This window comes from Drosophila tropicalis, unplaced genomic scaffold (assembly GCF_018151085.1).
Source record: "Drosophila tropicalis isolate 14030-0801.00 unplaced genomic scaffold, ASM1815108v1 contig_859, whole genome shotgun sequence".
NCBI lineage: Eukaryota > Metazoa > Arthropoda > Insecta > Diptera > Drosophilidae > Drosophila > Drosophila tropicalis.
In genome coordinates, this window is record NW_027173353.1 from 9,371,488 (window position 1) to 9,391,847 (window position 20,360).

At 34.9% G+C, this 20,360-nt stretch overlaps 7 protein-coding genes across 8 annotated transcripts; 3 read left to right on the forward strand and 4 right to left on the reverse strand.

The window, feature by feature from the left end:
• Positions 1–241: 241 nt before the first annotated feature.
• On the forward strand, positions 242–1,628 carry Rlb1. Its single transcript, XM_068297898.1, has 2 exons — positions 242–328; positions 403–1,628. The coding sequence occupies exons 1-2, from the start codon at positions 299–301 to the stop codon at positions 1,618–1,620; spliced, it is 1,248 nt and encodes a 415-aa protein (XP_068153999.1). The 5' UTR covers positions 242–298; the 3' UTR covers positions 1,621–1,628.
• On the reverse strand, positions 1,617–2,767 carry mRpL47 (mitochondrial ribosomal protein L47). The gene is made up of 4 exons (XM_068297899.1): positions 2,600–2,767; positions 2,263–2,536; positions 1,933–2,210; positions 1,617–1,811 (listed from the first exon to the last, which is right to left on the reverse strand). The coding sequence occupies exons 1-4, from the start codon at positions 2,701–2,703 to the stop codon at positions 1,661–1,663; spliced, it is 807 nt and encodes a 268-aa protein (XP_068154000.1). The 5' UTR covers positions 2,704–2,767; the 3' UTR covers positions 1,617–1,660.
• Positions 2,768–3,009: 242 nt separating this feature from the next.
• Ras85D (ras-like protein 1) lies at positions 3,010–4,984 on the forward strand. Of its 2 annotated transcripts, none has more exons than XM_068297900.1 (4): positions 3,010–3,168; positions 3,672–3,909; positions 3,983–4,239; positions 4,452–4,984. In XM_068297900.1, the coding sequence occupies exons 2-4, from the start codon at positions 3,771–3,773 to the stop codon at positions 4,623–4,625; spliced, it is 570 nt and encodes a 189-aa protein (XP_068154001.1). In that variant the 5' UTR covers positions 3,010–3,168; positions 3,672–3,770; the 3' UTR covers positions 4,626–4,984. The 2 variants fall into 2 exon arrangements, with proteins under 2 accessions (XP_068154001.1, XP_068154002.1); XM_068297901.1 differs by having other exon boundaries at positions 3,037–3,327.
• A 1,152-nt stretch (positions 4,985–6,136) lies between these two features.
• bam (bag of marbles) lies at positions 6,137–7,579 on the forward strand. Its single transcript, XM_068296687.1, has 3 exons — positions 6,137–6,498; positions 6,572–6,942; positions 7,003–7,579. The coding sequence occupies exons 1-3, from the start codon at positions 6,137–6,139 to the stop codon at positions 7,500–7,502; spliced, it is 1,233 nt and encodes a 410-aa protein (XP_068152788.1). The 3' UTR covers positions 7,503–7,579.
• A 95-nt stretch (positions 7,580–7,674) lies between these two features.
• Positions 7,675–8,680, reverse strand: LOC137582209 (protein takeout). The gene is made up of 4 exons (XM_068296667.1): positions 8,585–8,680; positions 8,275–8,512; positions 8,069–8,208; positions 7,675–8,005 (listed from the first exon to the last, which is right to left on the reverse strand). The coding sequence occupies exons 1-4, from the start codon at positions 8,661–8,663 to the stop codon at positions 7,698–7,700; spliced, it is 765 nt and encodes a 254-aa protein (XP_068152768.1). The 5' UTR covers positions 8,664–8,680; the 3' UTR covers positions 7,675–7,697.
• A 1,505-nt stretch (positions 8,681–10,185) lies between these two features.
• On the reverse strand, positions 10,186–11,237 carry to (takeout). The gene is made up of 4 exons (XM_068296666.1): positions 11,146–11,237; positions 10,847–11,084; positions 10,651–10,790; positions 10,186–10,577 (listed from the first exon to the last, which is right to left on the reverse strand). The coding sequence occupies exons 1-4, from the start codon at positions 11,213–11,215 to the stop codon at positions 10,273–10,275; spliced, it is 753 nt and encodes a 250-aa protein (XP_068152767.1). The 5' UTR covers positions 11,216–11,237; the 3' UTR covers positions 10,186–10,272.
• Positions 11,238–14,135: 2,898 nt separating this feature from the next.
• On the reverse strand, positions 14,136–15,315 carry Jhbp7 (Juvenile hormone binding protein 7). Its single transcript, XM_068296668.1, has 4 exons — positions 15,168–15,315; positions 14,862–15,099; positions 14,544–14,789; positions 14,136–14,478 (listed from the first exon to the last, which is right to left on the reverse strand). The coding sequence occupies exons 1-4, from the start codon at positions 15,232–15,234 to the stop codon at positions 14,277–14,279; spliced, it is 753 nt and encodes a 250-aa protein (XP_068152769.1). The 5' UTR covers positions 15,235–15,315; the 3' UTR covers positions 14,136–14,276.
• Positions 15,316–20,360: the final 5,045 nt, after the last annotated feature.

The following is a 20,360-nucleotide window of genomic DNA, read 5'->3' on the forward strand; positions in this document are numbered from 1 at the left end:
TTGCCAGATGCCGAGTTTGGGATACTCGAATACGCGGGCTTTTTGAATCTTTTGTTTGTACTATTTTCAACAAACGAAAATATTGTTGGGTTTACAATATTTCTTGATATTATAGAACAAATATAGTTCAATTTAGTAGTTCGAATTTATAATTTAGAGTAAAATATTTGGCTGCCAGGGCGGTCAAACAACGCGCCAAATAAAAAATAGAGTTTGGCAACACTAAAATCTAGCTTTAGCAGATTTTTTCACTTTTCAATACTGAAATCTCGAGTAGCTAAATATTTACCCTCAAAACATGCTGGACAAATTGAAATTAAATAATTTGGTAAATGGGGAATTAAAAGGAAACTTGTTAAAACGTAATATCAAGTATAATGTCGCTTCCACATTCCTTTTCAGGTGATAACCAACAAAAAACTCATTTTAAAAGCACGTGTTCAGACCATTTCAAAGCTGGTTCAAAAACTGCGTAAGACCAAAACAAAAGCGGCGGAAACGCAAAAGGATAAGGATCGGACCCGAAAATATATGGAATGTATAACGGAGTTAAAGACCCAGAAACCTGTGGAATTAATGCGGCAAGTATTAGCCAAAAGCGGAGGCAATACTAAGGCAGTACTTACCAATGGACTCTCGAGCCCGAACGAATTGGCTATGGCCATGTTGGAGGAAAACAAAATTATGAGCCAACTGTTGAATAACTTTCGACAGGAACTGAAATTGAGCACCGATAAAGGAAAGGTTGAATGGCGCGAGGAAATCCTGGAAGTAAGCAAACGGCAAGCAAAATTTCAGCGCACTGAGGAGAAGAAACGAAAACGAAAAGAACTTAAAGAAATCAAAGCTAATGACAAAAAACGTGAGGAGTGGCTTAAAGAAAATCAACAAGGGCTTCAAGAAGGCGAAGAGAATGTGAAGGAGGAGCAGGAGGAACATGACCAGACAAAGAACATCGAGCCCACTGAGACATCTAATCCTGAAGACACTCCATCAAAGGCACTAGCCAAGGAAAAACAAAAGAAACTCAAGGAAAAACTAAAGACGAAACCAAATAAATCCAATGAATCCAACCAGAAAAAGCTAACAAAACAGAAAGAAACGCTTAAGCCAAACCTTAAACCCGATGCGGCTATAAAGCAAAGATCAACAAAGCCCGAAACTAACGCAAATGAAGCCACTAAACAAAAACCAGCAAAACTCAAAGAAAAGCCTATAAAGAAGGCAGCCAAAGATCGCCCCACCCATGTAATTGACCCATTCTTTATCACACAATCTGGACAACCATATTTATCAACGGCTATTGACAATTCAGATGATGAAGAAGATGAAAAGGCACCGCGTCAAGCTGTACCTCCGGCGCCTGCTGAAAATGGTTGGCGCAAGCAAAAATATGAAAACTCATATGAACGACCAGCCACAACTCAAACTCAAGGGGAGGGCAAGAAAATTAAATTTAATGATGATGGAGAAGCCACGGTTACAGCTACTGCTCCTACTCCCAGTCCAGCTGCACCCACTGTCAGCACTGAGGGTATGCATCCCTCGTGGGTAGCCAAACAAAAATGGAAACCCAAAATTGCCGAGTTTCAAGGTACCAAAATTAAATTCGATGATTAACAAACAAATTAGTTTTATTTCCATGGACTTGTTTTGGTTCTTAAACGTCTACTTTGGGCACATAATGTCCACGTGTTTTGTCCTCATTAAGCAGTTTATCCACATCTACATCGGGGAACTGACGCCGCAAGACAGACAAGTCAAAGTTAGGATTCCGACGCAATATCATCATAGCTTCATTGCGAGAGCGACTGAAATGAAAAGGACAAGGTACAATTAAAACAAACTCATTAAATAGGAATTGTAAATGAAAAACTGCCATTTGGAAGCAGAGATCCATTTTTAATCAAAGAATTATCATTGTTCACCCACTTTTTGGACTTGCGTTTGGCATTGTATAGTTTTTCTCGGTATTTAAGTAGGAATTTGTGTACTGCTCGTCCGCCATGGGTTAATTGTCGTGATTTAATCCATTTGGTGTTCATGAAGGCGGGCAGAGCGTGCTCACAGGATTTGTAATACCCACGTAGGCCAAAGGCATTTGTCACCTCTCGTCGAGGACGTTCACCGGTTTCCCCCGTTTCCAACAAATGATAAGCCTTGTTGCGCTCTCTTACCACCGTCTCCAAATTCTCCATTGAGATTTTCACCTGCCAATTAACATGCAATTAAATATAGCACATGAATTGCTGACTTAATTACCTTATCAATGCGCTCTGGGCTAGGAAAGATTTCCATTTTATCATTACACTCGTGCTCCATGGTCATCAGCATATTGCGTTCCTTAAGCAGTATAAACCAAAGCTGATGCAGCTCTTTATTTGATTTGATGCGCAGTTCATCCAATCGCCAGGCTCTACCCACTTTGACCTCATTCTCGCTCCAATGCTTGGGATCATCAAAAAATTGCATCAAAACTGGACGCACAGAGCTAGAATGTATTTCTCTCATGTAGGGCTGAAGCGTTGCCGAGGCGCTATTATATAAAAAATATTTGAGTTTCATGGGGTTTGGGGATTCAAGCACAGTTTAAACTTGCCTCCATGTCGTCGCTGGCGTTTGAACTGTTGATAGTAAGCCTCGAAATGCTGTTGTTCTCACATTTTTTGCTAAATTTAAACATTTTATTAAAGTCGAAGACATTTTATATTTATTTTATTTTTATAGCACGGTGGCCGGCGGCCAGTGGGACCAATCTATACTAAAGAAAGCGCTTAACATATGCCTGTCATTTCGTTATAAAAGTAACTGTGACAAATATCGGATGCTTTGTCAAACTATATAGCGTGGGTCTTAAATTGTACAATTTTATTAATTATACACTTCAAAGGTTTAATATAATATGTAATCAGCCAAACTGTTTGGTCTACGTTTTTTAAATTCGTCGATAATTACAATCGACAAGTTGTTGCTATCGACAGCCGGTAGAATGTCACGGGTTGGTATTTTGTAACATTTTATGCATTGGTCACTCTACAGCCAAAATGGCGACAAATTAAAATTAAAATTACGAATAAATTTTAAGTGCAACAACAACAAACAAATACGCACTGTTAATAACAAAAACAAAGAAAAAATTATTGTGTAATTGTTTTACATTAAGCTAAGGTATTGAAAGCTCCAACGCAACAGAGTTGATACCGAGACGCAGAGTAACATTAAAACAAGGAGGAGCTACATAAATACGCGAGAGCGAACGAGAGAGAGAGAGAGAAAAAAGAATTGAAAACACATTCATTTTTATTTCTGCCTATTGCAAAAAGAAAGGTATTAAATACCCTTGCTAAATGGGGAAATGTAACATTTGTTTATCTCGTGATGTATAAATCAATGATTTCTTTTCCATTGAAATTCTCAAGTTCCTTACAAACGGATGGTAAATCTGTTGCTAATGATTCCATTGATTTATCACTACAATGGGTCTGGTTCTGGTCTCTCTTTTGCAATTGAGTCATTGATCTCTTTTTTCTTATTTTTTTTTTTTTTTTTGTTTTCATTTCTTATGCGTTCTTCTCTTCTCGTGTCGCTGATTGTTTTGTGTGTGTGACTCAGTATCTAACTAATTACTCTTTTAATTCATTTTAATCATTTTTAATTAATTCTACTTTAAGAGACTGCAACTGCTGTGACTGACACAGAGAGGAAACTACAAAGTAAGAGTGAGAGGGCAGGACGCACAAAGAAAGGAAGAGGAAGAGAAGACAGTCAAAATGACGGAATACAAATTAGTTGTTGTTGGTGCCGGTGGCGTGGGCAAATCGGCATTAACAATTCAGTTAATTCAAAATCATTTTGTTGATGAATATGATCCCACAATTGAGGACTCGTATCGAAAGCAAGTGGTTATTGGTAAGTATCCGTTCTCCCATCCATCTATTTTAGAATATTTCTAAAAAAAAAACATATTTTGCATTCTTGGTAGATGGTGAAACCTGCCTTCTGGACATTTTGGATACCGCCGGTCAAGAGGAATACTCTGCAATGCGTGATCAATACATGCGCACTGGCGAGGGATTCCTCTTAGTTTTCGCTGTGAATAGTGCAAAATCATTCGAAGACATTGGCACATATCGCGAACAGATCAAACGTGTCAAAGATGCCGAAGAGGTGCCAATGGTGCTTGTGGGCAATAAATGTGATCTGCCCTCGTGGAATGTGCAAAACGAACAGGCAAGAGAGGTAATGCCAACTAATATTAAGTCTTGTCTTGGAAAATATACATAGATTAATAAGTTAGCGATCGTTTGGATACATATACATACATACATGTATATATAAGTACTTATACTTTTGGAAAAAACAGATAAATTATGATTGTAGTTATATGCAAAAGTTAATACTCATTGAAATTACAAAAATATTTTTAATATCTCATTGTTTTTCCAATTAAGGTGGCCAAACAATATGGCATTCCATACATTGAGACATCCGCCAAGACGCGCATGGGCGTTGATGATGCATTTTACACATTGGTGCGCGAAATACGCAAGGATAAGGACAACAAGGGACGGAAAGGACGTAAACTCAATAAGCCGAATCGTAGATTTAAATGCAAAATGCTCTAAGATGGACTAATGCAACTTTTTTAATTGGGTTTCTTATATACACATATATATTACGATTATTATTATGATTTTTCTCTCTTTTTAAATTCAATTTTTTTAAAAATCGACAAAAACTATTTTTTTTGGAAAAAAAAATCCCATCAAATTAATGGCATGTTGTCCGCTTGTTGCAAAAAAGAAAAAAAAAAGAAAAGTGTAATAATTTGTAAGCATCTAAAGTTTTTAATTTTTATGTCAAAATGTTCATTACTATTTACTATTATTTTAATTTGTGCAAATTTTGTTTATTGTGCGTGACATTTGAGTAAAGAAGAAGAAGGCTGCATCGCGCCCCTATTTAAGAGTATTAACAAAACAAACGAGTCGAAAAACGAAAATTCATTTTTATATATGTATCTTTCTACATACATACATATATAGACATAAAACACAAAAAAAAATACTATAAATACAATATTTTGTAACTGCCTTGGTTCAGCTGCTATTTAATCATATTTTGTTTTAATCAGCACTAAACTTTTTTAATATTGTGTTTGTAATGTGCTAAACAAACATCAACAAAACGAAAAACGAAATGAACTTTTTTATCTGAAAATAATTCCATTAGTATTTTCAATAAATTTTCGCACAAAATTTTCATTTTTCACACACAACAAAGCAAACAGACAATTTTTGGTGCTAAAAATCCAAGAAAAATATTGTATGTGAAGAACTAATGAAAAATATTGTTTTTTATTCCTTGTCCCGGATTTAATTTCATCATTTATATGAGAAATAAATATTTTAAAAGCAGCTAATTATAAATACACACACAAATATTATATTTTTGGGCATAAAGTTGCCAATTTCGATTAGTTGTTGCTATATAGACGACTTATAAATCGAAATCGCCATATGCTTTTGCTTTAAGCTTTTTATACATTACACAAAACATACGAGCATTAATTACTATAAATGTAATATTTAATTTTTCATTTTGTTTTCATTTTTGCCATATCACAAAAACATAAAAAAAAAACACAAAACAAACGAACGAAAAACAGGAATGATGACGAATGGGGAAAGAAATAAAATCAATTGTGTGTACTATTTCAAACTTTTGAAAAATCTTTGTTTTTTATTTTGTTGGAATGTTAAAAGAATTGTTACACGTATAGACAAAAACTCCCTTGGACACCGACACTGAGAAAATACATGTACATACACTCATTTGAAATTAGTTTTAGTTGAAAAGGAACCTTACTTTAGGGATTCGAGAGGCAAAGGTGAATTTGATGTTCCTCTGTGGGGAAAATAATCAGTTTTACTATTTAGTGTTGAAAACTGCATTAAGCCGATCTGGTCACACTGATCTTTAGTTTCTGAGCTTTATTTCAACACTGTTCTTTTTTTCGCAACACTGATCATCTAGCCAGACAGCGCGGCGCCCGCTTTTATTTCCAAGAAATTGATCAAGACGCAAGTGTTTTCCCAGAGTTATTTTTTAACCGAAAGAAAGAAAGAAAGTGAAGATGGCTTTTGTGGATGAAGATCTGCAATTGGACAATAATTTAAACGAATTATACTCTGAAATTGACAATATGTTGAATTGTGGCGATAATGAAGTTGAAGTCGCTTTTGATGCAGCTGTACTTATGGATCTTGAAAAAAATGTCAATGCTCTACGCTTGGATGCCAAAGCAAATGCAGTTCGTCGGTATCCATCAGCGGTAAAAGCGCTGGCTGGCACGAGCCGCAAAAAGTCAAGGTCGCATAATGGCGGCGGCGACGGCAAGTCTCTCGTTTCGCGCCAAAAGCAACAACAACTACGTGAAGAAAACATGTGGAACCAGAGCCGGACATTAGAACAATTGATCGGCATTAATGGAGATTGGTGAGTATAAACTCGAGCATTAAGTAATTAGCAATTAATCATTTTGTTGGTTTTTTTTTTTTTTTTGATTTAGCCAAGAACGCAATGATGTTTTCCGTTTATTGGATCTGTTTCATTCTTTGCATGACATTATAAACAATAATCTAGCATGCACTACAGAACACTTTTTACCTTCGGATTATCTATTCGATATGCCAAAGAAATGTACCATGCCAAAGACTTTGAATCTGCGTCATCAGATTTTAATTTTGTATACCAAATTGGAACGTTTTCTGAACAGTCAACGGTGCATTTTGGAGGCTAATCGTCACTTTGATTACAACAAGTACACGGAATGCGATAATATGCTGAATAAGGCGATGTCTTGCTTGAAACCAATTAAACGTTTTTCGAGTATTGAAATACGCCATAGATCCTGGCAATTCTCCCACCCCACCACCAAGGGTAAGACATTTGAGACGATAAAATCCTTTAGTCCATTAATAAAAACCATCTTCTCCGTAGCAAATGCTCAACAATTGGAGCGTCTTCTCTACAATATGCGAGAGTGTCTAAAGACTGCACACCTATGGATACATGCTTTTAACTGGGAAATGGATCTTCAGTATCGTTATTCCAAGGCAATGACTGAAAGCCTTCAAGCCAACAATGAAAGGGCTTTGCTTGTGGCCGCTGCTGAGGCTCAGGCTGCTGTAAAACGCCCGCTGACATCCGAAGAGTTGTTTATTTCTGAAAAGTATCAATTGCAAAATGTCATTGAATGTGCAGCGGAGCATGATGAGTTCCTAAATGCCTTAATTTACACACCAGAACTATATTTCCCACCTGAAACATTGACAATCTGTGAACCGTCTGCCAATCGAACAGCACAATCAGCAATAGCAGAGCCACTTGAAGCCGCTTACAACGAATGGATTGCATATGAAGAGATTCTATTTGAGGCCCCTTCATCGCCGCCCAAACTTAATCTACGTCCTCATCAGCCATGGAAATATAGAGGTTGATGTGAAAATTATCCATAAAAATTTAAATGAAGAGAAATGAATCTTCTCATGTGAAAGTTTCAGTTTTAAATGTTTATCGTCTATATGTATATTCCGCATTTTTGAATTTATAGTTCTAAGCTAAGTATATGAAATGCAATAAATTGTTTTTTGTTTCCTTTAATTGTAAATTTTTACTAACTAACAATAGATGAGCTAAACATCCAAAAATAGTTCTTCAAGCGGCAACTTGTTAAAAACTCTACTTAGCACTGCTTTTATAATTAGTGACAAGGCTTCGCTTATGCTCCCTCTGAGCTCATTGTAGATATCCTGCCAGTTTTCGTTGATAAGGACATGCATGTTCTCACTTAAGGCCTTGTCACCATTGAAAAGGCCTTCCAGTTTATAAGAGACATGTGCAGGATTGATTAATAGTTTAACATCTATCAAATCGGCAAACGTATGATGCTCATCCTTGGAAACGGCCTTGAATTTCAGTTTGGCAACTATTTGGCACTTCTCTAAAGAAGGGAATATAGACATGTATTCATTTGAAGAATTGATTAACTTGTCTTTGCTTTTACTTAGCACGATTTTAGATGCACCCTTGCCAACTATTGGCAATATTAAGACCCTTCCCTCGACAGCATAAGGACCTTGAACCGCTATTTCGGGAACCTCCATAACCAACTCAATGGGTTTCGACAGATCACGTGAGAAACCGCTTTAAAAGATTGTTAATAAATGTTAGCTCCACTTAATCGTTTCTCAAGGATCAGAAACAACTTACGAAACACTCTTAATATTCGCATTTTGTAGACCCACCAAATCGACTTCATGGAATTTGAGATCAACGCTTACAGGACTATTCGCGTTCTTGCCCATATTCATCTTCTTAATATGCAGTGGATCCAAAGGAACCAGTCCTAAATCCTTAATTCCTGACTTTGCATAGTTTTTCAAAACATGTCTCACTCCTTTGGCCACACATTGGTCGTCCATGGCGGAACATCTTTCTAGACCAGCGGCTACAATGTAAACGACAAACTCGAACGAATAAACAAAAGACTTAAAACACAAACTTGATTGAATTCACCCACGTAAATCAGAACTATATCCATTGGCTGGTATATAAAAACAACCGATTATTAGCAAGATCAGCGCCGACTTTGTTATCATATTTGAAAACTTTTTTGTGGGAGTTCCTTTCACTGATGAATTCAATTAGCAACTGGTGCATTTGCCTCGAGATGAGCCCACATTTATAGGGATTTTTTTCGGGGGGAATTAATTGTACTTATGTGTGAATTTGCGTCTCGAGCAAGCAAATTCGACTTTGACTCGCTTACTGAAATAAGTTAGTACATATGTACGTACATATGTATGTACATATGTCTGAATCATTTCCAGTTGCAAGTGATGTAAAGTGAAATGAATAATATATTATGACTCCCTTTATTGCATTTTGAATGTGAACTTGATCTTTAGTTTATTGTCGCGCCGTCTTCCAGTTCTAAGTGTACATGCCAATGACTTTTCAAATCACGTTTGAGATTTGCCCTGGTCTCGGGACATATCACATTATTATGCAAATTTATCGACACACACATTTCATTCATACAATCGTACAGTTTCTGATCTTGACTCTGACATTTCGAGGTCAATGATAATTTTGATTAAGATTTACATATATTCTGACATCCTTTAATTGGGCAAACATTGAAGTTCAATAAATCGGGTTAATTGTTTGATCAAATGATCTTGGTAGCTGTAAAAATACTTGTAACCACATACTTTCAGGCTGAAAGATGATGTCAATTTCTAGCATTTCTTAGTTCTATTTCAATACCCTATACTGTTGTCATGGGGAGGGGGTTCAAGTTCAAGTAGCTTTACACTTAATTATATTACGTTTAGCCTCTAGAATCTAGACAGTTGTTTAGTATATCAAACTTAATATTTCTTCCATGAGTTTAGCATATAAAAATTAGAGTGAGATTCGTGGCAAAACGTGCCTCCTAAAACAGTTTCAACCGTACATTTTCTATATAGTATACTCCATTAGCTTGACAAGATAAGTTCATATATGTAGCTAAGAGAGTTTCTAATCCTGCTTGTGTAACATATCGAGAATATTTTATAAAAGTAACAAGCGAATCGAAGCAAAACTAAAGAAAATGTAGTACAGTAAGCAAATGACCGTCAGGTCAAAACTGATCGTTTTGACACAATTCTTGGATGATGTTTCCATTTTCCAACATTTCAGACTTTTAAAACGGATCACGCGGAAACGTTTTGGGATGTTTGAAAACATTTTTGAGTAAAAGCTTTTAAAAAAGATACTTAAGATTATGTAACGCAGTTTTTAATGGGCTATGAATTAAAAAAAAATCAAATGAAAGTTATTCTTAACTCAGGAATGTCTCAAAAAGTTTTTAAAATTTCCTTTTTTTTAGATTAAAACTTTTAAATATCAAACTAAAAGTTTAATTTGGCAAGGGTATAGAAAATACTGCTAGATCGTAATTTGTTTTCTAATGGTTATTATCCCCTCAATTTGATTTTGTTTTGTTCGACTTATTGCTGTCATTAGAATGATTGCTATTATATGAGATTCAAAGTGAGAAAGACGTGACGTCTAATCGAACTTCTCCATTTTTTAATGGATTTAAGTGGATCCATAATAAAAACAATAAAAATGTATATAAATACACCTATAGGCATGCATATATTGACACCATGGAACAGAAAAAAAGTACAGCCTATTAGTATTACATGAGAGAGAATCTCATTGATCGACAAAGAATTTTTCATATGGATATTTGGAAAACACGGTGGTGATAATATTCTGGAAAACTTCAGAAAAGGCAGCTTGGACGGATTCTTGGCATTCTAGAAAAATTGCATGCCAATTCTCATTGAGGAAAGCATTCATGTTATCGCCCAGAGCCTTGTCACCATTGAACAGATTGCCAAAGTAATACCATAATCGTTCTGCTTTGGTATTAAGCTTAAAGTTGGTGGCTTCCATATAAGTCTGGCCATCCTTAACAACAGGTTTACCCACAAAACTGGCTATAAAATCAGGGTTTACTGCAATTCAAAGAAGACAGATGTTACCATTTAAATTTGTTTCGAAATATATGAGGTTTTCGTTTGATCTTACCTAGCGTAATGTTGCTTTTTCCCGATCCACTTATGGGCAAGACTAGAACCTTGCCCTTGATGTCATAGGGACCCACTAAGCGAAGACTTGGAGCATGGAAGAGCAATTCATGTTTCTTGGCCAGATCCTTGCCAAAACCTCTGCAAGGGGCAAGACATCAATTAGAAGACCATTTTCTTAATTTTTAAAAACTCACTTGGCTTTTTTGAATTTGAGATTGCTTAGACCAATTATGTCATTGTTCGTAAACGTTAGATCTATATTTACAGGACTATCGCCACCCTGTTTAATATTCATTTTGGACACTGTATAAGGATCGAGTTTCAACAGATTCAAGTCGTCATCGCCCTGAAGGCCCTTCTCACTGATAAGAGTGTTGATGAATTTGATGATGCAAGCAGCATCGCCATATTTACAGGCTTTCGGATCATCGGCTAAGAAGTTGTAATCGAAATATAAGAATTATCCTTTAATGTCCCAGGACTCCACACTTACGGAATTTGGCGTGGACGGCTTGGCAGAGCACAAGCGTCAAAATAGGAAGACAAATAAAGCGCGGCAACATGTTAACTTAAGCCAACTTAGTCAGAACTAACACTTGCCTGCAATTTTAGTTAGCTATTTATACTAGCCAAGATAATTGGACTGTGCAATGACAAACAAATCGGCTAGAGTAAGTGAACTCTATACTCTATGTATTCTCTATTACAAAACTCTGTTAGTCAACAATCTCAGGCATAAAACCAGTTTAAGTGTGACAGATCCACATCGAATGCAATAATATGCATCTGCATTAGTCTCATTTGACCTAGGTTAGTATCTGTAGTAATATTTAGTGGAATTAATTAACATTTGCCTATAATGAAGTGTCCGATCGTACGTTTTCACGTATATTCTAATTAATTGTTGTAAATAAAGTTAAACCCTTGCCAATGAAGGGCTTACAAATTGTTTACCTATTGCCACCTTAATTGCATATTGATTATTTAAGGATTATTATTAAAATTATAAAACAACATATTATTACATATTGTTTATGTAAGTTAAATAGAACACTAATCCAGTTTCATTATATTTAAATCTGTTTACCTATTAACAAACTATTCACAGTGAATATGAAAGGTTAATTGGTTTAAGGTGATTGCATGTTTTTGGCCCTTTGGAACTACAAGATCTCAATCAGAGCATTTATTTCAGTTAATAGGAAATATCAGTGTAAAAAGGGTTTCCATAGAAAATATTGCAAATTTGCATTATTTTAACTATATTACGAATGAAGTTTCAATATTGACAATTAGACAAGATATGAAGGCAGGAAGGGAAAACCTTTCTCTTCAAAGTATGCATTTCGAGAATTCGCTTTTTGAAATATATAAAGCAGTTTTCTAATGCCTTTCTATTGTGGTTATAAAATAAGTCTGAGAGGAAGACAGTTGGAAGGACAGGAAGGCAGTTGCAAACTTGTCAAACACAACGAACACTTTTCCAGTCTATTGCATACATTAAGGGGCAAAGTTACCCCACTTGACAAGCCATAGATCGGTCCATGCTCAAATTGCCTATTTCATTTCCTTCAGAAAATATTTACCTTAAATATATATGTATAACATGTATTCGGTTTTTTACAATTCAAAGTGTTTAATTTTTCAATTATTTTTTTAGGAAACTCCAAAACAAAGTAATAATTAAAGGCGAAATGAAATAAGTGAGATCTCCTAAACCAAATTTTTCAAAAGTGTAAAAGGTCTTTAAGATTTCCAACTCTCCCCAATATGCGGATTGGTGAAAAGTCTGGGGATTTTTGCCTATTATTCAGTCATATGCTAACTCACAACAGTTTGAGTTCAACTTGGATTCGTTTACTTATGAGTTGAACTCTATTTAATTTAACTTTGTTTGACTTACAAAAACCAGGAACTATGTTTTTTAGTGCACACGTTTCACATTAAATGTATACGACTTTAGGGTTCATAGAGTTGTTTATTTTTATGAATTTATATACATATGCATGTATGTATGTGTATAACGTATATAATCGAGTCTCTCTCTATACTCTAGTCCCTCACGTATTTAAGCTGCTGTCTAAAGCACGCTTGAAGCTTGTACGAAACGGACCGACTATCGGGCAGAACAAATATTGGTGCTTCTATTAACTGAGTTTCCAAAGGGAGGAGCGATTCAGGAAAATCTGAAAAATCCTCAGCTTATATTAACTTTACAAAATATTAACTAATTACTAGAACTATTTGTCCTTTACGTAAAATTTAAATGTATTTATTGAAGCAAACCTAGTCATTAGGTTTAGTGGACACCTCCTCACATACTATTTTACTGTTGTTCTTGAATTGGAACTCCGATTAAGCATTACTGAAAAGTAGAGTTCTATCGGGGATAATGGAAAGGATTGAAGATTAAGGAATAATTCTTTTTTATCTGCACCTTATTAGTTCCCTGAGTAGAAGAAAGAAATTATGTCTTTCATTAAGGTGGATGGAAGCGCCTAAGAAGAAGAGGATGAGGAGTTATATTTTGGATTGATTTCTATTGAGTATTTTGCTTTGTATTAGCCTAATTTCCCACACGTATATGGTCGTCAATTACGTCATATGAGACACAGGAAATATCCTAGTCATTGCTTAGTAAATATATTCAAGAATACCTAGTTTAATTTACAAATCACTTTAAGCTAGCGTGACAGCGATTTTGTAATATGTCGAACAAAAATCATTAACAGATTAAACTAAGCTGCTTATTCCTACGATTAGTTGCCTTTATAAGGCTGTCATTCAAAAAAAAGAAAACATACACAAACTAGAACAAAGTGTCGAACTGGTTATGACCCCTTAATACAATAAACTATGTATTTATTAACAAGCATAAACAAAAAACTCCACTCACACTTCAGACCTCAAAAAAATAAAGAGTGAGAACAAGTTTTTGACTCAACGAAGTCATCATGACAATTCACTTTATACATACATATGTATATGTAAAAGATCAGGCCCTTTATATGTATGTATGTCCACCTAGTCGGCCTGTAAAATGCTACCAAGCCTCCTTTTTGTTTCAATCACATATAATTTCAAGGAATATCATAAAAAACGAGGACACAACACACAACCACACACAAATTTTATATTGACAAGTTAAACTTGATTTAAAAAGCCCAAAAACAAAAACAAAAAAGGAGGAATGTTTGTGGGTACATACAGTTGATTGACTTGTGGAGATTACTTGGAAAATTTTTGTGCAATATCTCAAGGTTAACAGGTTGTATACACCGTTGTATAGACTTGAACTTGACTCGCACTCGAGGTCTCTCGGAATCGCATTGCAAAGCTGAAGGTGGCCACTTTATAGTGAAAAGTACAGTTGGACTTGGCTATAGTGGACAACTGAGTGTTTTGTCATGCAAATAAGACTCGTTTCGCTCACGTGAGAGGCCCAAAATAGTATGCGGAAATACAAAGTAAATTCAGAGTAGGTTGTTTGCTATTTTTTCGATTTTTGTTTTATTATTTAACTTAACTTAGAAGCAAGCAGTCCATGGGTTCGAAGAATGAGGCGAAAAGAAATACTCGTACACTTAAGGGCTAAAAACTAGACGTAGATGATTGCATTTGCATTTAGTTCTCCAGGAAGAGATCCTCGTAGGCGAAACGCTTGAATAGAGTAGAGAGAATGCTCTTCATAATCTCAGCTATGGCCACGTGCACCGATGGCTGCAGTTCACTCCAAACATCGGCCCAATTTTCATTCAAGAATTGATTCAAATTTGTGCCCAGAGCCTGATCGCCATTGAAGAGATTTTCCAATTTGATGTTCATTCTAGAATGATTTAAAAAAAGGTTTACTAAATGTGAAAAAACCATCTCGCTCTCTGTCTTATTTACCTCTGGGGTTCGACCAACACTTTGAGTTTGTCCACAGAAAGGAAAGTGCGTCCATTACGGTCCTGGGTGCCCGGCTTGAACTTGACTGAGAACTTGGGGTTGAAGAGAGTGATGTCGGCATCTCCGTCTCCGCGAATGGGCAGAATCAAAATGCGTCCATCGGCAGTGTATTTGCCGCGTAAGATGATTTTGGGGAACGAGCCGTACATTTCGAATTTACTGCTAGCTGGATTGACACCAAAGCCACTGAAGGAACAATCAAGAGACTCAATCAGTTGAGTGGTCTAGACCAAGTTAACACCAAGTACTACTACTTACACAGCCCTGTCGAACTTCACACCGGACAATCCTTCCACATTGACATCTTTAAAATTGAGTTTAAGACTCAGCGAACCACTGCGTCCATCGGATATATCGAAACGTTTCACCAAAAATGGTTCCACTTGAGGAAAGGCAGCCGGAGGATACCCTGTCCGAGCATATTGCCGGACTAATGTATGCGACACATTAATGATGCAGTTTGTATCGCCGTAATGACAACGCGGTAACTCAGCGGCTGCAAGGATACAAGGATAACAGAAATTAAAACTCAGTGAACGTTTCGCATTCCGTTACAAAACTCACGAAAATTCGAGGCAGCCTGGCCAAGACACACTAGCAAGGCTATAGAACACAATTGTAGGAGCAACATGATTCACAACGAAACTATCAAATCGCGAAGCCTTCAAATAAGCTATATATTCCTGACTAGTTCTTGGTTTCTTTTCTTTTTTTTTTTTTTTGGCGAACTCCCGACCAAGTTCAATGCTAAACTGTAAATTGGCTCGGGACAGACGCAACCATTTATAAACTTTTTTCGAGGCAAACAGTGAGAGAGAGAGAGAGACGAAGGGAGAGAGAGAGAGAGAGAGAGAGAGACTCCAATGGTATCGACCAGATACTTATCATAGTTTATTCATTCTTAACTTGTCTTGCCTGTTGCTCTTGTCTGTATTAGTGTTGTTGCTCTTTTGTTCTGTCCTCATCATCATTTGCTATATAAAAAATTGGATAGGCTACCATAAATATTGAGAATTCGCAGTTCGCCGCTTCATGCTTTAAGTCTTCCCCCTCTGGCGACAATGACAACAATATTTTTTTAATTAATATTATTAACAGGTGCCCGGTTTCACAACCGCAACAACAACAACAACAAAATCATCGATCGAACAACAAAAATCAAAAGTGATTCTATAAATTTTAATGCCCAGCCAGAGAGCCAGTTTTGTTTTGTTTCTTCGTTGACTTTGCTATATATTTTTCTTTATTTTAGTTTCTCTTTGATATATGAACATACCTACATATAGTAGTATATAGTATATTGATTGTGCTTTTTATAGATCCAAAAGTCTCGCTTGGAACAATAAGACAAGATTTCATTTGAAACGCAACCAGACAAATTTTTTCTTTGATTGCTTTGTCCAGGCATTTAATGAAGTGCAAACACATTTTTTTTTCGGTGAATTACCATTATAAAATATTATTGTCTAATATTTGTTTTGAGATCAGCAGCAGCAACAAAAGTAAAGTTTTTTTTTTGTTATTTTTGCCATCTCTATAATAAATATGAATTAATTGCAAGTGTTAAATGGCAGATCAGGTGCGATAATCTTAGCTCTTCTTTGCTGCGTTTTTCAACTCAATTCGCATAAAATTTAATACAGTTAGAATACATTATTAGATTCTTAGATTGTAGTTATAAATATTTAAATCTTAAAAGGTAAATTGTATTATCAGAAACTACTTAGCGTTGGGTCATAGACAAATTTTTCACAAATTAAAGAAATAAGTATAAAATTTATAAATTGGTAATGTGAGCATAAGGAATCTTAAAAAAATATAGATTTAAGAAATTAAAACAATTCAAACTACATATATTATAGTTGTTATCCTTAGTAAAGAGCTAAGGTTGCCAATGTTTAGTCTTTTGAAGTAGAATCAGTTTTTTATAATAATAAGAATAATAATTAAGAATAATACATTTAAAAGTCCTTCAGTTAGAATGAAAAAGATTTAATATTAATCAATGAATCGCCAAACAACAACTAGCTTAAAAAATTATAAACACAAAAGAGAAAAGCAGTTTTTCGAATATTTAAGTACATATCTAAGTATATTTAAGGTGCAAGCTTTGGCGTTTCTTTTTCGCGTCATGTAGTTTGAATTCCCAACTACTTTTAGCGTTGAAGATATGGTATAAGCATTACAACTTTAGCGAAGTCTGCTGAAGATAGAACTTGGTGGTTCCTGCTCACCTTTTGTGCTGCCTATGATTTAAAATCTTATAAATTAATAAGACTAAAACCCAGTTTTGATTAACTTTAAAAAAGGTCGAAGTCTAGACAAACATAAATATGTTTTAAGATATACATACTTTATCTGAAACTCTTATTTCTCAAAACCATGTTTTTCAAATCGATGCCCATAATTTTTTGAAACCTAAACCGATTTTCTAAAGTTTTTCAATGTTCTACACAAAAATAAGTTGGTTATCATAGGATTTTTGTTATGAAATCAACTTATTGAGCCAAAAGCCGAATTCCATGTTCAAGTGGAATATAAAATCAATATATTTTAAAATCGGCAAAGACAAAAACTGTACATAAACATCTATTTTGATAACCTTAATAAATAAAGGAGGACAATGCCAGAATTTTAGATTAAATATGTATACTTTCAGATACAGATCCCAATGATCAATATTTAACAGTTCACCTTGGGAAAAGTTTCAAAAGTTATTAGAGTTTAGTCTGTATATTATACTTAAACTGTATTTATTGTGGGATAGAGCCGCAAATAGCAAAAGCTTGATCAAATTCCAACACTAAGATCATTATTTACTACCATCAAAATGTAGATACTTTACTTTTTGCAATTGTTTCAACCAGAATTAAAATTATTTCAATCGAAAGCCTTCCGGTTAGGCAAAACAGACAATTTACAAACTAGTCATATGCGTTTAAAAAACGTTTTTGAAATTTAATTTTATTTGTGATTTTATTAAGTTGTCGCAATGTCGCATACATATATAATCGAATAAAACACCTTAAATCAATTTCGGATAGTTCTATGAACGAGTGTCCATCCAACTCTCAAGGTGATTAGCTATTTAATCATTTTGCTTAAAGAATTTCCGTTTTGCATAATTTTCACGTCACGTCAGAGAACAAACACAAACGGTTTCGGTTTGACTTTTGAATTTCGTTTTCGTTTCGTTTCGTTTCGTCTTTTCCTTTTCTTTTTGGCAACGGCAACAACTCAATTTGAAACATAGACCAATTAGACATAATAAGCAATAGGGGGCGATAAACTGGTTTCAAATTGATATTCTCTAAGCGAAAAAAAAAAGACTCAAAACTCGTACCGGCCACCCCAAAAGAAAAAAAATAAAAGAAAACCAGTCAGTTTGTCAATTTAATGACCAACTACATTTAGTGGCATGCGATGTGCAAATACAAAACCAAAAGCAAAAGCCAATCACAACATTTGCTGGCATTCGTCATCGCTGGATTTTTCGGTAATTAGCATATTTCTAATATTCAAATAAGAAAAAATGAAATGAAATCGCCTGCACTTTGTTTATTTGGCCAACCAATTGGCGCCAGAGATGACTTCACATGGAATATATTAATTTGGTCTAAACTCTGTTGACAAAGCAAATTCTTAGACGACATTGCGGGGCTTACAAGACAGAATTCCCGAAAAATCGATCGCGAACACGCGTCGTTTTTAATTATGATAGAGGCGGACGATTCTATGGGAATCATTTGCATATAGTATTATCAATTTGAAAAATAAAAATTCAGTGACGTAAAAATGACTAGGCAGAAATACAAACATACATATGTACATACATACATATGTACCTATGTTTAGGCAAAAACATGTTTTTGTAATGCTGTGGAAATTCACGTGGGGAATGATTTGGGGAACATGTTTTTAAATATTTCCAATGATCGGCAGCAAAATTACGTTTTGAGGGAATTCAAATGCGAAATATCTTATTCTTAGAGAAAGTTATATCAGATGAACCATTTATTAATTGATCTCAAAGGTAGGCAAGTAGTATTCAAAAATATTCAAAAGCTGTTCACATATTGGAACAAAAACCAGAGGGCCTGGCCTAACTTCGATCGCATCAAAGTTTGTATACCCTTGCAAGTTTTTTGTTACTCTTTTCCGAACCCGTAGCCATCAAGAACGGCCAACAATCTTAGCATAGCAAATAACGAATTTATTGAGAAAAGTCACTACTCGTTTGTATGGGACCTATCCATATGATATAGTGAGCCGATCCGGCTGAATCCGAGATGTACAACTCCTGCAGTATATACAAGACTACATGCAGCAGTTTGCGTTGATCCAGACGGACAAAAGGGCATGGCTATTTGCACTCGCCTCGTCGTGCTGATCAAAATTAATATATTGTACCCTTTTTACAATGGTATAATAACACAAAATACTACTTACTATACACCCAAGAATATTACATATTATGTACAGTGACTCATCTTTTTGATCGCGCAACTAAACAAAAATGTCAACACAAGCTAAAAAACTAAGTTTAACGGTTATTTCGTTAACTTTTTTTAAACAGATGATAAGTATTGATAAGTAAACAGCAAAAATCGAACTATTTAAGTTTTTTCATTGCATGAGTTTTGCCACTAACTTCTACAATTTTCTTGAAGAAAAATGCAGATTTCAATAAAAGCAAGGATGAAATCCTACAAGATCTACCCATTTCAGTATGAATTTGGTCGGTAATTGGTCAAGAATAAGAAGGTGAAAACTATACGAAACCCCCAGGCGAGTAGTGTGTAGTGGGAACACACATTAAGGACCAAATCCTACCACGGAATAAATGGTAATCTTCCATACAATTTCCACCTAATTTTAAAAACATTCTCACTTTGAACCGAATACTTTGGGAGTTTCAAAGTAAAACAAACTCTATTAACTCACAAACACAAAAAAAAAAATCACTATTAATTTGGTGTAAATTCAAGAAATCAATTTTTTTTTATTGAAATACAGACAACTATTCATATGAAGCCAAAAAAAAAAAAAAAAAAAAAAACAGTTGGCTCAATGAATTTAAAAACCAGCGCAGATGTTGAAGCGTATTCTATTCAAATTACAGTCAAACTCAGCTTTCGATATTCTCCGTTATGGGACTCTATGATGGCTGTCTAGGATCTTTTAATTTTATTTCTGTAACATGTATTGCGTAATAAAATTTATTTATTCCTTTAGTTATTTTATTAGGATGGAATTTATACAGAATTTAACTTTTCCAGGTTTTTTACCATAAATAGTCATGGAACGAGTATAATGAATAAGGGAAAACACTTTCAAAAACTCCAGCACTAGTACATATTACACATTGGACAATACTATACTATATTTTTTATGTTGTTATTATATAGAAGAGTTAATATGTTTGCTAACAATTCAGTATTGACTTTATCATGTAACACGACGGTAGAGTGGCACCAATTTGGGTTGAACATCATTTTCAATATTTTATTTTAAATAACTTGCAGTTTTGTAATGTGTGTAATTTGGCTTTGTCCATAGAAGGTAACTGCTTGAGAAATGGATCTTAAGAGGAAGAATTAGCATATTAATATCAGGGCAAGACTTTCTATTTGTTGATTCCTGCAATAAAATAATAAACTTTTATGTAAGCTGGCAAAGTAAAAGTAACGTCTAGTATCGGTATCTGCGAATTCAAATTTTTAAAATTATCGATAACTACTCCCTGCCGATAGACAG

Bases quoted from the DNA above. Each gene is read 5' to 3' on its own strand.
- Rlb1 (XM_068297898.1), top strand. From the start codon at position 299: ATGCTGGACAAATTGAAATTAAATAATTTG. The intron at 329-402 runs GTAAATGGGGAA...ATTCCTTTTCAG, and splicing joins AATTGAAATTAAATAATTTG to GTGATAACCAACAAAAAACT.
- mRpL47 (XM_068297899.1), bottom strand. From the start codon at position 2,703: ATGTCTTCGACTTTAATAAAATGTTTAAATTTAGCAAAAAATGTGAGA. The intron at 2,211-2,262 runs GTAATTAAGTCA...GTTAATTGGCAG, and splicing joins GCCCAGAGCGCATTGATAAG to GTGAAAATCTCAATGGAGAA. The intron at 1,812-1,932 runs GTGGGTGAACAA...TTTTCATTTCAG, and splicing joins GCCAAACGCAAGTCCAAAAA to TCGCTCTCGCAATGAAGCTA.
- Ras85D (XM_068297900.1), top strand. From the start codon at position 3,771: ATGACGGAATACAAATTAGTTGTTGTTGGTGCCGGTGGCGTGGGCAAA. The intron at 3,910-3,982 runs GTAAGTATCCGT...CATTCTTGGTAG, and splicing joins TCGAAAGCAAGTGGTTATTG to ATGGTGAAACCTGCCTTCTG. The intron at 4,240-4,451 runs GTAATGCCAACT...TTTCCAATTAAG, and splicing joins AAAACGAACAGGCAAGAGAG to GTGGCCAAACAATATGGCAT.
- bam (XM_068296687.1), top strand. From the start codon at position 6,137: ATGGCTTTTGTGGATGAAGATCTGCAATTGGACAATAATTTAAACGAA. The intron at 6,499-6,571 runs GTGAGTATAAAC...TTTTTGATTTAG, and splicing joins ATCGGCATTAATGGAGATTG to CCAAGAACGCAATGATGTTT. The intron at 6,943-7,002 runs GTAAGACATTTG...TCTTCTCCGTAG, and splicing joins CTCCCACCCCACCACCAAGG to CAAATGCTCAACAATTGGAG.
- LOC137582209 (XM_068296667.1), bottom strand. From the start codon at position 8,663: ATGATAACAAAGTCGGCGCTGATCTTGCTAATAATCGGTTGTTTTTAT. The intron at 8,513-8,584 runs GTGGGTGAATTC...TTTACATTGTAG, and splicing joins TGGATATAGTTCTGATTTAC to CCGCTGGTCTAGAAAGATGT. The intron at 8,006-8,068 runs GTAAAAGCAAAG...TCCCTTCTTTAG, and splicing joins TGCATCTAAAATCGTGCTAA to AGAAGTGCCAAATAGTTGCC.
- to (XM_068296666.1), bottom strand. From the start codon at position 11,215: ATGTTGCCGCGCTTTATTTGTCTTCCTATTTTGACGCTTGTGCTCTGC. The intron at 10,791-10,846 runs GTGAGTTTTTAA...TGCCCCTTGCAG, and splicing joins CTCAAATTCAAAAAAGCCAA to AGGTTTTGGCAAGGATCTGG. The intron at 10,578-10,650 runs GTAAGATCAAAC...TTTGAATTGCAG, and splicing joins AAAAAGCAACATTACGCTAG to TAAACCCTGATTTTATAGCC.
- Jhbp7 (XM_068296668.1), bottom strand. From the start codon at position 15,234: ATGTTGCTCCTACAATTGTGTTCTATAGCCTTGCTAGTGTGTCTTGGC. The intron at 15,100-15,167 runs GTGAGTTTTGTA...GTATCCTTGCAG, and splicing joins CCAGGCTGCCTCGAATTTTC to CCGCTGAGTTACCGCGTTGT. The intron at 14,790-14,861 runs GTAAGTAGTAGT...TTGTTCCTTCAG, and splicing joins GTGAAGTTCGACAGGGCTGT to TGGCTTTGGTGTCAATCCAG.